The 17273-nt window shown below is 40.2% G+C and overlaps 1 protein-coding gene and 1 long non-coding RNA gene across 4 annotated transcripts; both read right to left on the bottom strand.

Moving 5' to 3' along the window:
- Nucleotides 1–93: 93 nt before the first annotated feature.
- sap30bp (SAP30 binding protein) lies at nt 94–15224 on the bottom strand. 3 transcript variants are annotated; one of them, XM_088285030.1, is made up of 10 exons: nt 15080–15224; nt 14191–14315; nt 12273–12323; nt 7737–7776; nt 4488–4576; nt 2557–2648; nt 2238–2350; nt 2109–2167; nt 1538–1631; nt 94–650 (listed from the first exon to the last, which is right to left on the bottom strand). In XM_088285030.1, exons 1-10 carry the CDS (start codon nt 15174–15176, stop codon nt 472–474), a joined length of 939 nt encoding a protein of 312 aa, XP_088141156.1. In that variant the 5' UTR covers nt 15177–15224; the 3' UTR covers nt 94–471. The 3 variants fall into 3 exon arrangements, with proteins under 3 accessions (XP_088141156.1, XP_088141157.1, XP_088141159.1); XM_088285031.1 differs by having other exon boundaries at nt 14191–14312; XM_088285033.1 differs by lacking the exon at nt 12273–12323.
- A 590-nt stretch (nt 15225–15814) lies between these two features.
- On the bottom strand, nt 15815–16619 carry LOC148317164 (uncharacterized). Its single transcript, XR_015840049.1, has 2 exons — nt 16369–16619; nt 15815–16162 (listed from the first exon to the last, which is right to left on the bottom strand). It is a non-coding gene; the product is annotated as an uncharacterized LOC148317164 (long non-coding RNA).
- Nucleotides 16620–17273: the final 654 nt, after the last annotated feature.

Raw genomic sequence — 17273 nt, 5'->3', positions numbered from 1 at the left:
TTTAAAATGTATGCATGGTAAAAAAAAAAAAAAACAACTTACAGTTTTTGATTGCATGGAGCAAGAGTGGATTTATCACAAGAGGGATTCTGCTGAAAAGGCAATAGCTGATCCATTTATTCACCGTTATCAGAAACAGAGTATTTACAATTATTTAAAAAATAACAACAAAAAAATAAAATGTCTTATGCCACAAGAGGCATGACGCTGCAGCAGAACACAATCCCGAATTTCCCATTTACAGTTAAGCCTCTTATTCCACATTTTTTTCAAAATGACGAGTTATGTAGAGTTGTTTAGTCCATCCTCGCGATAAACCGCAGTTTACAATCCCAGAGAAAGACGGTGGGTTGAGTGTCTTAAACAGTCCATGTGTCCCTTCCCCCTGGCTTACGCTTCACCATTCCGTACGTAACGAGTGCGGGACCACTCGGGCCGGCACAGCTTCGCATCACCTGCACTGGTGCCGCTTCACTGTTTGGCTTTCTTTACGATGGTGCCCACCGCTGATATGACGGTGGTCTTGGTACCGCTGGCTGTGGTCGTCACAGACACGACGGCCGGCAAAGTGGCCGTGGTGGTGATGAGCGTGGGCTGAGCCAAAGTCACAGGGATGGCAGAGTCCCACTTGCTCTTCCTCTTTTGAGAATCTGTTGAAACAAGTCACAGATGGAGTGACTATTTTTTTTATGAAGAATTTTAAAAGCAGGGTCATCCTATTCCACAAATGGAGAGTCAAAAAAGAAAATGCAGTCGATAATTTTTTCTTTATTTTTAATTTCCCTCTCAGGATTTTTCGGACCATAAGGGGCACGTAAAATTTTCATACATCAAAATTAGTGTTGTTCCGATACCGATACCAGTATCGGTATCTGTACCGATACTGCCTTAAAACACTGGCATCGGATCGGCGAGTACCAACCAGTATGGTCCCGATACCGGCTGACAACATTGATATCATCCTTCGAATGCTCCAAATTATATTTTGAATAAATTTAGCTTCTCTCTAGGACAATGATTTTATTGACATATTTTGTACTTCTATTGACCAAATGTAAAATATTTGGGGTTTAAAAAATGCATTTTCATGTACACAATTATACATAAATATGCTTGAAATATCAATCAAATGAAAACCATAACTGATATAAAGTGATCCGAGCATGTATGTTGTGATGATGTGAGGTGGTCATGTTGAAGATTTGGCAGCCTTTGTGCCCATGGTGAATGAATAATTTTACATCCAAGTGAGTATAAAATTCTTTCGAATTACAAGAAAAATTGTGCTTGTATTTGGAATTTTGCAAAAGTATCGGTACAGTATTGGTATCGGCCGATACTGCACAGCCAGTTAGCGGTATTGGTATCGGGACCCAAAAAGTGGTATCGGAACAACACTAATCAAAATGCCATCTCGTATGACGCTGAAAAATACGATACACCTAATGGCCGGTGAAATACGCCTCTGGGCATCTTTCTAGAGAAGTTCTTCTACTCCACAAAAAACAAGGCATGACTCAAAGGTGTGTTTGTTTACCTGTGGATGTCGTGGTTGTGCTGCTGCTGTTTGTGGTTGACGCTGATGTGTTGGATGGGTTGGTGCCCTTCTTTGTACCCGTGACAAACTCGATCTGTCCAAAAAGACGATCAGCGCATCACAATTCTGTTGGTGACGTTTGATTCGAACCATCGGAATGTGGCGCCAACCGACTGCATGCAATTTTAAAGGGATCTTGCTTAAGGGTACGAGCCGTTTTTTTAACAGTGTTTCCCATTCCAACTTTATTCTTCACGCTCTCTTATTTGAACCTGCATACCACTGAGTACATTACACACACAAAAGAAGAGAGTCGCTCAATCAGGGCACTGCATGTTCTTTCTAGTCCTCTTTCTGACTAATATGCAGCTGCCGGAATGATCTTGTTGGTGCTGATGACAGCTACATGTGTCAATGATGGCTCTGCCAGTGCATACTTTCTAAAATGCAATAATTAATTCGACAGGTAAAAGGGGAGGGGGAGGCATACCGGCGCATGAGCAACAGTTATGAAACAGATCTTTGCACAATGATAGTTTCTAAGTCCAAGTCAACCTGCTTAAAGGCTCACCTTGGTCCGCTCCTTTTTGGCTTTTTCCAGCTTGTCCATCTCCACTTTTTGTGCTTTAGCTGAGAATCAGTAGAATGGATTATTAGCGGGTGGTACTCACAATGAGATGCTGAGTGAGAACGAACATACCGAGAGCTTCGTAGTAGGACTCCTCTGACCAGCCGTGGGGATCAAACATATCTTTGGGGTAGTTTGTGCCCAGTTCGTCAATACTGCAGAACTGAATGAGTTTCTCGTAAATGCTAGAAAAAAAAAGAGATTGTGAAAAATGAACTCAATAACACAAGATAACCTTTAAGTCAAGTGAATTTAATCAGTGGGAAAAAAATAATTATTCTAGGGTTTAAAACACAAGAAAGGGAGCCAGTAATTATGGCGGGCATTATATGTCTTAATGCATGTACGTTAAAGAAATATTTCTCCAAATCAAATCCTGTTTTAGTTTTACCCTGGATTTCGGAATTCTTTTTTCTTCTGAATGTGGCTGTTGGTGTCGAAATCTCCATGGAGCTTCCTCTCGTACAGCTTGTGGATCTTCTCCTGTTGCAACAACAACATTGAGATGACGTGAACTGACAGGATACATCGTCGACATCTGTCCACCAAAACCAAAATACCTTCTAGACCAGGCGTGGGCAAACTACGGCCCGGGGGCCACTTGCGGGCCCGTTAAACGTTTTAATCCGGCCCGCCAAACTTCAAAACAATGAAATGAATAAACCTTGTTAATGTTTTGTTTTCAAAATAATGTGGTTTTTCAAAGACATATATATTGTTAGAATGCTTTTGTTCACTTTCATTTAAAATTAAATGTATTTTTTTTCTCCGATGAGGTGAGGTGACCAAAACATTCCATCCATCCGCTAATGGTCCGGCCCCTCTGTCAAATTTTATAACCCAATGTGGCCTGCCAATCAAAAAGTTTGCCCACCCCTGTTCTAGACATATGGCCAGCCCTCCAAAAATGAAAATGTCATTTTAAATTGATATACAAACGCATGACTACAAGTTCAGAAAGTGGCAAGTATCTCTCATTTGAGGAATTTCTGCTTTCTCTATTGAGGGAAAAGTCGGCCAGTGGGCAGAAGTCCAAATCCTGCTGGTTTTCTTATCGCAATCAGTGCACATTGGAGCTCCAGCGAAGATCAAGATGGCCAGCAATCAAGAATTGTTTTCCTTGCAATTCCAGGGCACGATTGGAAAAGATATCTAGGAAGCGTTCCTAGCCGATACATTTTGTGCAATTGCGAAATGCCAAATGAATCAAACAATTCAGCTGAGAGAGCATGTTAGTAACGCTGAAGCATTTTCTTTTGGGCACGCGTATCCCGAGGCCACGGATACCCGGGCAATACTGGTGAACGTGAATCATTAGTTCATCAGTTAGGTTGTAGGAGTGGAAGCCTTGCAGGGATAAAGTTGAGTTGTTCGCTTACTAAATCCGCCCTGTGTCCCGACCTGCCTTTGCGCCTAACAGAACAAACCTCGTTGCAGTCTCTGAATTTATGTAGACACCAGAATTTCACCCCGAGGGCAAATCAAGATGCAAAGTTATTTACCTGACTTGGAAGCCGACAGTGCGAACACACTCATGACAAGTTGAATTGAAAGCCTGACTAATACGGCATTCAAGGAAGAATTAAATTGCAGTTAAAGGCAACAATTACGCCGTCATAAAGCTTTTTGGGTGTTTGGGCAATACCAATATCCAATAAATTGCCAACGCAAACTTTTGCGTACAACAACCGAGTGTAGTCAATGCTAGCTCTACTATGATTGATCGTAGCAATAAATCAAGAATGTAGAACGCTTTTTCAAGTCATTGCCAATTTTCTCTAATGTCTGTCATTGAGTTATTGGCCAATTTGGAATTCTTTACATTTTGTTGCAACCTCTCAAATTAGCAGTCTTGCCTTATCACCTTCAGACAAAATACCCATGTTAGACTACACGAGATCAGGACAAACCAAATTTTTCAAATTCTTTAATTCATGTTATGTTTTTTTATCTTTTGTTAATTCTTAAGACCTTTGTTTTTATTTTGAACTCCAAACCCTATCTTTCATAAGAGACGTGTATTAACTGCTGCCGAAGCCGTCGGAGCCAAATATTCAGCTTTGAGGAGGACAGTTTTATGACCTGCAACCTGTGAGGTGCGCCCATAAAAGATCAGTGCCCATTCCAGCAAGTCGATGATCTCAGAATTACACAAGCCTGATAACATCAACAACAGTCTCTACTCTGGTCTAACCAAAGACAATAAGGCGTCCTGGACAGCGATATATCACATTTAGTAGGTATAAACATTAGCTGTCTTGTGTTTGAATAAAGAGGGCAGGTGAAGCAATGACAACTTTTAGACTCGGCAGGAGTGTCTACCTGTAATTGGCTGGAGCAGCGTCCCGGAGGCTCGGGCGGAATTCTTATCTCATCAGGTGACATGTTTCTCACCTTCTCGGAGAAGAGAGCTGTGGAGAAGAGCCAAAAAAATATATGAGCCCAATTTTCCACTTGAGGAGTGTTGTTGCATGCCTTCCACTTAGAAAAGATGAACGGAGAAAGGAAGTGATTTGTAAAAGTTTTTTTCTTCAACTGACAAAACAAGAGTTGCAAAGTTATAAACATGACAGGTCCGACTGGAGTATTTTTATTGTAAGGTCATTCATTTTAGCCCTCTGTTTTATTGGCCGTGCATGACAGAGCTAAAAGTCAGGGAGTGGCCGCTGTTAGGAGCTTAAAGACAAGGGAGCCTCCTTTTCTACCTCCATCATTCCCTTTGGAACCAATGCGCATTTTGCTTTTGCAGGGTCTTCACCGTGGTGAAGCCAGACATTCCTCTGCCGCACCATCTCCAAACCAGACGCATGCGGCTTTCATGCTTATTTGGGTGTCAGTCACACTGAATGAGTGTTGCAAACGATGTGTTGTGTGTGAGTGCACAGGCGCGAGGTTTTCCCGACATGCAAGACAAGTTACAACTTGACTGGACATCTGACGATCATTTACCCAAGTCGCTGACTTTTAGCTCAGCGAGCTGAATACATTTGATTTTTGAGGCGTACTCGTACCATCAACTTTGATTTGAAAACTTATATTAGGTGAGGCATTTAGAAATAAATATAAAGACTTCTCTGGTTTTATTATACAACCTAATAATAATAATCATATTTGGAATGCAATATGCACATATTCAAATCTCATAGCCGTAGTTTGGTGTAGATTAGGTGTGGGCAAACTACGGCCCGGGGGCCACAAGCGGCCCGTTAAGCGTTTTAATCCGGTCCGCCGATCTTGAAAAAAAATTAAATCAATGAACCTTGTTAATGTTTTATTTTCTAAATACTGTGGTTTTTCAAAGACATATATATTGTTGTAAAGCTTTTGTTCACTTTCATTTAAAATTAAATTTATTATTATTATATATTTATTATTATTAAATTTATTTTATTTTTTCTCCGATGAAGTGAGGTTACCAAAAGACTTCATCCATCTGCTCCTGGTCCGGCCCCACTGTCAAATGTGGTCCGCCAATCAAAAAGTTTGCCCACCCACTCCTGGTGTAGATTCACCTTTTAAAACCAAATGAATGCAAAAGCAACCTTTGTAGACTGGGCGAACTGCAAACTGCTGCAACCTTTGTGTTCATCACACAGCAAAAAGAACCACAATATTTGTGGTTGATATTATAAAGCAGCATGCGTGTTCAATTTATGCATGTTTGGTTATAACTGTGCCAAAGTTGAACTTTGTGCCTCTACATACAGGAGGGATGGCCTTCGCATACTGATGAATGATTCCCAGCCCCTATGCCGTTTAACCGCGGTCGACTGCTCAAGCGTGACTTCAGACGCTCACGCATCAGCACAGACTTGCCACCAAGGTCTTGCCCCCGTGTCAGAGGCGGTGCAACGACTCCCCTTGACGGAGCACCATTGCTGCTGTAGCGAGGGCTTAAACTCGCCCACGCATACAAAGAGAGGCGGGGCAGGGCGTTGCATAATGCAGAATGCAACGTATGCACGTATGCAAGCTTGCACACATTTCATGACAAGAAATATGCGAGCAGTTATGTTAAGCTTTGTACGCAATCATTTCAAGAAGAAACAGTAGCCACTGACAATTTGTCTAAGGCAGGCGTGGGCAAACTACGGCCCGGGGACCACATGCGGCCCGTTAAACGTTTTAATCCGGCCCGCCAAACTTAATGTTTATTTTTTAAATACTGTGGTTTTTCAAAGACACATATATTGTTGTAATGTTTTTGTTCACTTTCATTTAAAATTAAATGTATTTTTTTTTCTTCAATGAGGTGAGGTTACCAAAACACTCCATCCTTCTGCTCCTGGTTCGGCCCCTCTGTCAAATTTTAGAACCCATTGAGGCCCGCCAATCCAAAGGTTTGCCCACCCCTGGTCTAAGGGCAAGTCTTGAGGGCTGAAGATAAACAATGTTTCAAAGGTTTCAACATTAATGATGCATTTGTAATTGTGTTAGGAAAACTGACAACATAAACTTTAGGAAGTGATAATCAACCACAGGATGGCTATAGAGACTAAATAATCATCTGTTGCCCAACTGCCATCTGTTCGGCCGGAAAGAGACAGAAAGTCAAAATGTGCGCCCCACGGGTCTCTTTGGAGAGCGGCACAATGCATGTCCCTTCAGCGTGCAGACAAAGAGCTGACTTCAGCCTGCTGACAGGAGGCGCACTGTGACATTTACTGTCAGACAACGCAGAGGGGCCAAACGCTGCTGCTGGAATGCCGAGTGTCTAGTTATGAGTCACGCTCAGACCCCCACACAATGCTGATGCCAGTGGAGTCATCTTGGGAAAAAGAAAAGAAAAAAAAAAAGCAGCATTTCCTCTTGTTGATAAACCTAATAAGGCTCACAAGTCAGCATAGTGGAAAGGCTTTTAGATTCATGGCACAAGCAGAAACATTGAACTGCTTGGCCGTTATTTTTTTCTGATTCGATTAGTCAGCTCTTGAGTCTTTTGGCCTCGGGTTAAATGAAAGGTGCAGTTAATGATAGCTTCAAGCTGCAGGCCAGAATCAACAAATAGCTGAGTGGGAACGCTGTGTGCTCTGTGCCGGGCGAATAAAACGCCACTCCTTTGCATCACTCATTTCCTGCCTGATATCAAAGACACACACCTGCACGGGTCAGTGATTACTCACTCAGCGTTGCCAACTTCTGTGTTAGACCTTCATGACCCATCTTTCAAACGGCACACAAAGAGCCTTTTAGAACTCAAATTGAGTCCAGTTAGTGTTTCACACATTGGCTGCAACAAAATGTCACTGAAACGATGAACCGGCTAGTATTGATTGACTGGTGTTTATTATTTTCAGGTGCGGTTTAAAATTTGTTTCTTCACATTTTGAATCATATACAGCGGGACGGGATCCTTGGTTCTGTTCCTACGTTAACATTTCTAATTTGTATTGAGACAGCTCATTACCATTCAGAACCTCAAATCGTTAGGAACGATATTGCAACTTTTGCCAATCCAAATGTTTAAGGGCGAAGTTTTGAGAACACTCACGACATTAATGTGCATGTGCTTTCTTTGAATTTGTTCTAGACAGAAACATTCCCACTCAACATTTTTTTTTTCCCACTTACCAACAAGCTCATTCGGATCTTTGGTTTCGACTTCGGATACCTGCAAAAGCAAAAGCAAAGGAAGACAAATGTTTGCCTTCATTAGCTCTCTTGATGAGCGGAAGAACAACATCTGTGAGCGCCATGTGAAATTGTCCAAATCCTCTGATTAAAGCCGCTTTACAATAATTATTCATTAATTGCTGCAATCATGACAAAAAATTGGATAGTATTACATTGAATAACGTGAGGTTGTCAAAACAATAAGACGATTGTGCAAATCGAAAACAGAATATAAGAACACCATTTTTTTTTTTAATGAAAACCTTTGCTACAGCAAAAGGTGGAGTCTTTCCCAACCTCTAAAGTATGCTGCATGTTGTGCCAGCATTGACTGCATAACAGGTTGAGCACAAAGGAACAGGACTGTTATTCACGGGCATCACGTTATCACTTAGCAACTGCACGGGCACATCAAAGCATTGTCCTGACTGTGGCCAGCTCACATGGCCTGGCAGGAGGGTGGCAAATAGAAATGTGCAGGCACAGCAAACCTGCGGCGGCACCTGAGGTTTGACACCAAAGAATCCGAGGAGTTTTAGTTCACTAATCCTAATCTGAGATTTTTGCTGCGGTTTTATTCGCCTTCAGAGGCTGCGGCATTCAGCAGCACTGCCGTTCACATGCATTGAATATTTTTTAAACAGCTTTTTAGAGCAAAAATGTTCCTGAAACAACAACACTCAGAGCAATTAAATTTGATACATTAACTTTGCTTGAAAGTGCAGCTGACAACAAAACAATACACTATAATTTTATTTACATAGCGCATTTCACTACAGATGAAGGAGTAACAAAGCGCTTACCATATGCCGTGATACAAGTTAGCAGGTAATTGGAACACAAATGAAAACACATTTACAATAGATACCAGTGACGGTGTCATGTTGAGTCGAAAGCTAAAGAATAAAAATGTGTCTTCAAACGGGTTTTAGAAATGGACAGAGAGGGGGCTTGCCTAACATTTAATGGAAGCTCATTCCATAGTGAAGGACCAGCAACAGAAAAGGCACAATCCCCCCATGAGGCTCCGCCTAGTCCTCGGAACCTCCAGCAGCATTTGGTCCGCAGACCTGAGGCAGCGGGCAGGTGCGTAGGCCTGGAGGAGCTCAGAGAGGTAAGCTGGGGCGAGGTCATTTAAAGCTTTGAAGACGAACAGAAGTATCTTAAAGCGAACTCTTAAGATCACTGGGAGCCAGAGAAGAGAGGCCAAGATTGGGGTTATTTGATCCGTCTTCCAAGCTCCAGTTCAGAGGCGAGCGGCACCATTTTGGACCAGTTGGAGGCGCTTGAGCAAGGACTGGCTGACTCCAAAGTAAAGCACATTAGAGTAATCTAGCCTAAATGTAACGAAGGCATGGATTACTAAATGCTGTTGGGAAAGAAAGGGCTTCACTTTAGCCAGCTTTCTAAGATGAAAAAAAATTGATCGAACAACAGCACTGATTTGCTGACCAACTTAAAATCACTGTCTAGTTTAAAACCTAAGTTTGAGACTGTTGGCTTTAGATAAGATGCCAGAGGGTCAAGGTCTACAGGGTAAGAGTGGGGGAAATCTTTGTCTCCATTTCCATCAAAAGATGTTTGTTTAATATTCAGGATGTGCTGATGACACTTTTTGCGCACTCGAGTCCGAGAGCGAGAGAGCGAAAAGAAAGATCATACAAATGGTCTCAAATGAATATACTGAAAAATATATCCGTACCCTGTTTGCACATCGTTGGTGTCTCCTTGTTACACCAAACAATTTACGTTGCGTACTGTGTATTGTTACTCTGACCGCCAACCCAAAAAAACTAAACGTACAGTGTAATACGAAATCGAGCAAATACTGTGCCATTTGATGACAATTTTATAGTTTTGGATTATTTGGTCACTTTCTGACCAACACAATTTTAGAGAATGAAGAAAACCGATTCCAGATCAGATGAAAACCACTTGATCCGCTCAGATATTTAAACTTGGGGGTAAAAATTCAGAAAAGTTGAAAAACATGCAACTGTATGTTGCCATTGACCATTTTTTTTTTAAAGATCATCCTCTGACCCTGCAACGTCAGTAGGAAGCGGGATTAAAATGTTTCACTTTAAACTGCAACAATGAATATATTGGTGGTATACCCAAAAAATTATTAATACTATTTAGTAAAAATGAAGCAGTCTCTTTCATATTTTGTGCAAATCTTGTTCCAAATCAGGACCAGTCATAAACACTTTGTTAAAGATATTTGGATTAGATATTCAAGAATGTTTCAGTCAAAACAGAAACAGGTTTTAAAAGTGCTGATGATGAAAATTACTTGGCCAGTTAACATACCGAAGGTCCATTTTTCACAACAACAAGGCGCAATAAAACTCTTAACTTTACCAATGCCTTGTGCGAGAGAGTTCCAAAATAAGTAAATTAAGTGACTTCTGAGGACAGCATGCGGACGTTAAAGGGGGGAGGGCGAGGTTGAAAGAGGATGCTCAAGCCACGCCCCTAGTAGGTACTTTATAGTGAAGCAAATAAACCTGGAGTTTGCCATCATTCCAACCATTGAACATCTGTGTAAACAGTGCCTTCAAAGTGAAGTTGCGAGCGATGGATGAAAGATGGCGAACAGAGCTTTACTGGGAGGCGAGACACGCCACAATTTGTGAATGAATCGCGGATGCTTATGGCCAACATGCTCTTTCTTTATGTATGCTAAATACAGAAACAGCACCCGTAATGGACGGCGTAAATATGGTAGCTTGTTTAAACAAGTCTCCATTCCAAGTAAAAATTGTCCATCTGTCCATTTGGCAGGTCAGGATGCACAAACAAAAATGTTAATTTCTTTCTTTCATGAATAATTTGGCTTTGCAAAAATTTGTACTAAATCCAAATGTTTCAATTAAAACAAGAAGCGTTACAGATAATGAATGGATGGATAGTTAAAAACATAAATTCGGTGTATTCAAAATACATGAAAATCATTCCTGTGTTCACTAAGAAATTGATTTAAAAAAATTATGGGGTGCACTATGCAACAAGGGGTTGCGACTCAACAGAATGATGCTAAAGATCAGACATCTGGTTAGATTTTAAACAAAGACGTCTGGTCAAAAAGCAGTCAAATGTAAAACAAATACCATACACCTTCAAAACTACTCATGAGTACAATATTTTGGTAGTAGCAGTATGCTCTGCAGGATTGCACTGTCAATTGTTTGCGCTTTATTTCTGGTTTATGACAAGCTAATATACGGCTAGCTAACAAAAAAATCCATCACCGCAATTGGCTGGCAACCCTTCCAGAATTAGTGGACCTGGCTTCTGGCCCAAAGTCAGCTGGGATTGGCTCCAGCTCACAAGTGACACTAATGAGGAGAAACGCGAGAGAAAAAGGATGGATGGGGACGGTGCCTTGCGAAAGTATAAGCACCCCTTGGATTTTTTTTAATACCTTTTGTCACATTTCAAAATCATGTCACAATATAAAATTGGATATTTTGTGAAGACTCAACACCGCGTAGGACGCAATCGTCCAGTGGAAAGAAATTAATATGATATCAACTTGAATCATGCACGTGCTGTTATTTAGGATGATATATGCACACTTGCGAGAACCAAATGGGCTGGTATGCATGTGTCAAATGTGATGGTGAAGGTGATTTTGCTTAAATGCTCATCTTGGCCACAGAGTACGAACTTCTGCGTTTAGTTTGTTGTCACACAATGCATTCTGGGAGCCGACGATATTTCACGGCACCCTGTTTTGGAATCACTAATAAGTATTCAAGTTGTGCTTTTAAAATGCAATCATGTATTTGCTGCTACATTATCCAACTAATTCTAGTTATCAATTATGCTCAATTTGATGTGCATTTGTTTTGCTTTACCTACACTGTTTACGAGAATCATTCTTGAAAAGATTGTCACGTGGTTAAGTAGAGCACAAACTCAAGAGTGTGACGGCATTAGCTGCTTACTGCAGCAGTGTTTAAACAATGGTCCAATTGTGATGAAAATGAAATCAACATTCAAGATTTTTTTTTTTCCTGACCTTCCGGCTAGCAGTGAGTTTGAACATTTAAAACACTAACCACATCTTAGAAAATAGAGTAACAATTATAATTAGCAAGTCTGCAGTTTTATTTGTCTAAATGTTCAAGTAAGGTTTGGACGTTAACCTACAATTAGAAATCGAACAAATCAGGCTCACGCTGATCACATTGATTTGCATCAACCAAGTTGAGGCTGGTTATCATTCGTCCACTTTGTCACACGTGGAATCCCACGTGAAAATATACAGAAGAAATACAGTAACTCGAAGGGGTGCCAGTTCCTACATTTGATCTTGGAACAGCCATCAAGCAGAAAAAGCCTCATAGCGCCATCTAGAGTGCAAGTATATTTAGCACATACAAGTGCCACCGCCCCATCACTTTTGGGTTGGACATCAATCATAACCCGTGACCTTTTTTTTTTTTTAAATTCAAACCTGCCCACAGCAAGTGGATGCTCAAATACCTCAACTTCATCAGCGTCCCTTCCCTCGTCAGACTCGTCATTTGTCATTTCCTATGAAAACAAAAATGCAGGGGGTTAACTCTTTAATGATCCAACGGTGAAAGAGAGCAAGAGGGAAACACTATCAAGGAGGAGTTTATCTGATTAAATCCTGCCCACTGGGCATCCATTGCAGCCTGGTCATCCTGGAAGAAGGATTCCCCCACCTGCGGCCCCTACTCATGGTTTCTTATTTTTCCACAGATGTGTGTTTTTTTTAAGTTATTCCTTGCCCTCCTATTGGCTTAAGATCAGATGTTGTTATTAATATTTGTCAACCGTGGGCAGGTGAAGACCTTTGGGACTCTTCTGTGATTAAGGGCGATATAAATAAATTTGACTTGACTTCTTTATGTAGCCCAATGCATTAGACAAAATGACAGCCCAAGCGATAGAAACAGGTGGCTGTAACTCTGAGCCAAAAGTGCTTAACAGCAAATGAGATGCAGCCATTCAACATGATGAGAAAGTATTTGAAATCAACTGATGGAAAAGTAGCAACAGACATTGTTAAGTCAGTCTGAAGTAGTCTGAGAATCTGTAAAAGAAAAATAATTCCATCAGCTGGGACACACTGGGACAGTGTTATTGAGCTCAAGATAACATCACTGCCAATTAATGCCAAAACCATTTCCATAAAATAGTGAACAGAAATCTTCATGACCACAAACACTTTCCAGCGCTCAAAAGGACTTTCTGCAAAATTGCACATCTAAAGTTGCAACTACTGTTACTGGTCTCGTGAAATGGTGCAACGATTATCTGCATCATCTGCACAACCATCACAGTATTTTAAGTACCGCAACATTGATCACTATCTCTGCGAAAAGACTCGCCACATTATAGCACAGCTGCCACAGCAGCACAATGGGATCATAATGGATTTTTTTTTTTTATACTTAACATGCCTTTGTTGGCCCTAGTTGCATGTTACTGCAATACTAGTGTAGCTCATAATACTGGATTTAATTCTTTGTGTGTTTTTACATACTTGGCAAATAAAGATGATTCAACCAGCTAGTCATGTGCACACAAATAAAAATATGATGCAGCTTGAGCAAAATTTGTTATATAAGAAAGAGAGACGAGAGCATTTCATCTCTGTATTGTGTAAGAAACAGAAGTATCGATATGTATTTAAAGGCAAGCCCCCTTGCTTTCCATCTTTAAAATTCATCTTAAAACTCATTTTTATTCTTTGGCTTTTGACTCAGTATGAGAGTTAGTTTTGGTTTTACTGTTTTGGTTTTTTCCTGCCATACTCATTAATTTGTGGAATTGTTTGTCGTTTTATGACTTATATTTGCGCCATGAACTCTCTTTGTATAAGGCTTTGTTTATCGTAAAGTGCCCTATAAATATAATTGAGTTGTGTTGCTCTTCTCTTTTTTATCTAGAAAGTTTATGCTAATTTTTGTTAATATAACAATGACTCATTGACTTTAGCATTAACGCTGATTTCAAAACAAGGCATTTGTTGTAGTTGGATATACGTGTGTAATTCTTTTTGTTGTGCGATAAGTTTTTACAGGAACCAGGAATTAGGGTGTTAATAAACAACTTAAAGCATGCTCATGGACAGCAGAACCACGTACGCTACATGTTTGTTACACAAACAATATGGCACATTCAGGATGCAACACGCCGTTCTCCACATTAACTGATTTTCTTCGATCATAAGAAGAAGAAATTGATTAATTAATCAATTAAATCAAAAGTGACACAGGGGGAAAAAAACACTATTAAAACCAATATAGCAGCTGATGTGACCCACTTTTATACCATCATCACTCAGGCTTGTTCCATTGGTTGACCAACAAAATAATCAACTGGATTTATTTGACAAGCAAGACAGTGGATTCAGAATTCAAATATTTACCGAGTTACTCTCTCGACTGTCTTCATTTTCACATTCCTTTTCGACAGCATCCTCAGTTCGATTGAGGTCCTCCTCACCATAGCCGAACACAAGCCCTCCCGCTCCAGCTCCCGCGTGCTCCTCTTCTGATGGAAAGAAAGAGCCAACATAAGAACAACAATCGGTGAGAGGAGAAGCTCTTGGGTTAAACACAAAAGCAGATTGGTTCAACACAAATATAAGCAGCGCATTGGATGTACAAATGAGGTCCAGGTCAAACAAAAGAAAACTTTTACTCTATTCTCTCTCTTCACCAAAGTAACTATAACTCCATTTAGCCTTTGAAAAATATTGATGTGCTGTAGCTATAAAAATGGGCTGTGTTCCGAATCATTTACTTGTTCTTTACTCCCTAATCACTACACAGTAGTAATTTTCATATAGTGGAGTATATAGTTAAGGGATGAATAATTTTGAAAAATAAAGTGATTGTTATTGATAATCGAATCTAATTAGATAAACAAAATTAATCCGACCAATTTACCAAAATAATTTTATTTAATTTCTTGTTTTCAGAATTGCATTCCACTACAATGCCAAGTCGATTTGACGTTGTTTTTACGTGACAGTACTGACGCAATCAACATCGCGCCCGGTTTAATTTTCCACTTGATTAATGAGTGAATGATAGTCCACGTTGTTAATTAAAACAAACAAAAAAAACGTATGTTCTAACAATGTAGTAGGGAATAAGTAACTGATTCTAAACACAACCAAAGGCAACCCCATCTTTTGAAAAGCATTGGCGGCTAGCTAGATGCTAATTTAGCCATTTTATAGATCAAGTGTATGAATTAACAACAGCAATTAATTTTATGCTACACGAACACATTCGTCACTCTCTATCTACCTATCTCTTCTGGTTCGGGATCAGAGTCGTCGGGCTCCGAATCGTCTCCATAGTCCGCCAGAGAGGAAAGAAGCGCACTCTTTTTCCCACTCGCCATGGTTTTGTGAACGGCGCTTCACCGCCGGACGCACACAAACAACGTCATCAAAATAATATGACGTAGGTAACAGTGCATTCTGGGACATGTAGTTATAGGATGACAACTCAATTTCAACGCTAAATGACCATTTTATGTATATTTATTCCACAATCTCCTGTATTAATAGATATTGTAAAGTTTTACTGTTATTGTTGATTTTGTATTTTGATTATTATTATTATTAATATTACTACTACTACTACTAGTACTACTACTAATAATAATAATGGATTAGTTTTATATCGCGCTTTTCTGGACACTCAATACATGTTAGTTAGCTAGCTATTTTACGTGTCAAAGAGAATCTGTAAATGTGGGTGATGCTAAAGGAATTGGTAAAGTTTGCTTGCAACATGGCCAAGTTGGCCAATGAACCACTTGATCCTGCAAATTACATTTCTATATGGAAAAAAAAAGCTTGCATTGTGTGGTATTTGTGCATCAAAGCAATTTTATATGCCAAATCAGAAGGACTTCCATCCATTCTTCTTCTAGATTACGTGACCAGATTATGATCAGTATTGGGCTGCTAATTTTGGAAAAAGACAAAGGTGGATATTACCTTATGATACATATTTACTGTCAAATTAAAACGATGATGAACAGAAGTCAAATTTATTCCATAGAAATATTCAAATTACAACATTTTTGCGGCATTGCCATGAAAACAAATTCCTTCGTCCAGATTCCACCGTATTCCTCCAAATGCCTAGATCACGCCATATTTCATCTTTCTCTGCTTCTGCGGTTGCTTCTTCTTCAGAGGCTCCTCTCCTGTGGCTGGGCTACAGCAGCATCCATACAGCAGCGCAAAGACAATCAGAGATAGTGCTCCCAGAACAAAGACCACCATGACCACGAAACCCCCCAGCGCCCATGGCTCTTGATGCAAACGCAACAGGAACCATTCGATCCAGTCGTCGGGTTGCTGTTGTCCTGGTAATCTGCACAAAGAGATAATGCTTTAGTTGAGAAAGAATTTGGGGCTACTGAGATAAGCGCACACTGTACTGCATATGCAGAGCGTTAGTTGACACTAATAAATGATAAAATACTGCCATAACAACCGGGCATTGAAAGCTGTCATACTTTTAAACCTGCTGATGCCGAAAACTATTGTCACCAAACACATTCCAGTTGAAAAACTCACCTCTCCACAGCCATGTTCTACTAAATGGTTCTCTCACAGCTCAGTGAGTTTCAACAAAGTGTGACCATAGCCCAAGCCAATGACGAGTTTATAGAGCGAGCCTCTTCATCTAGCAGCGGCAACAGCAGCAGCAGAAGCCTTAAAATTATTTGAATATTGACAAAATATTACGGTTTCCCGAATAAGCGTGAATACAAAAAGCAAGTCTAGGCCTCAAGCGTTGCCAGCATACGCTCTTGTGTGAACTCTAAAGCAACAATGGTTAATGTTTACACAAAATATTGACCGGTGAAGTCAAAAGAGGAAGCTGATCATAAACCCCGCCTATGACGTAGCAATGTTTTTACTGAATCCATGTTAACTGTATTCAGTCATTGTTTGGAATCTTAACATACATTATTGTGCATTGGGGAAGCACAGCGGATTGGTGGTTAACAAGTCTGCCTCACAGTTCTGAGGTGTAGGGTTCAAATCTTGGCTCTGACCGGAAGGTCGCCCTCACAGACAATACAAAAAACTTTGACTTTATACAAAAAGTAGATTTTAGGTCGCAATAAAACTACATTCGGTATATATATCTACACGATTGTAAGACAAACTCGACCCAAATTGTGCTTTTTAAAAGCACATTTTGTTAACCCTAAATCGTGGATGGACATTTCAGTTTGTGATATCGCTCAGTTTCACAAATCGACCAGGAGAGGGCACTGTTCCTTTTCTACGCACCACATATACTTTAAAACCAAAATTCTTTGAACTGAAACACGTTTTAAGAACTAATTTTGTCACCAGTTACGCCTTACAGTAAAACATTTAGGATGGCACTGGTACAAAACCTAAATAAATATATAATTAAATGCTGAACAATCCTGTTCGACGTGTTAAAAGTTCTTTTGGGCTGAATA

This window comes from Idiotropiscis lumnitzeri, chromosome 20 (genome assembly GCF_059441095.1).
Source record: "Idiotropiscis lumnitzeri isolate Australia: NSW breed Sydney's pygmy pipehorse chromosome 20, RoL_Ilum_1.0, whole genome shotgun sequence".
NCBI lineage: Eukaryota > Metazoa > Chordata > Actinopteri > Syngnathiformes > Syngnathidae > Idiotropiscis > Idiotropiscis lumnitzeri.
Note: the sequence above shows the minus strand (reverse complement) of the source record. Positions and strands in the feature narration are given on the sequence as shown.

What these genes read in the sequence shown, in the direction of transcription:
- sap30bp (XM_088285030.1), bottom strand. Translation starts at nt 15,176, where the DNA reads ATGGCGAGTGGGAAAAAGAGTGCGCTTCTTTCCTCTCTGGCGGACTAT. An exon ending in GGGACGCTGATGAAGTTGAG is followed by an intron (nt 7,777 to 12,272) that starts GTATTTGAGCAT and finishes TTGCTTTTGCAG; the next exon opens with GTATCCGAAGTCGAAACCAA. An exon ending in AGATCCGAATGAGCTTGTTG is followed by an intron (nt 4,577 to 7,736) that starts GTAAGTGGGAAA and finishes TCTTCTCCACAG; the next exon opens with CTCTCTTCTCCGAGAAGGTG.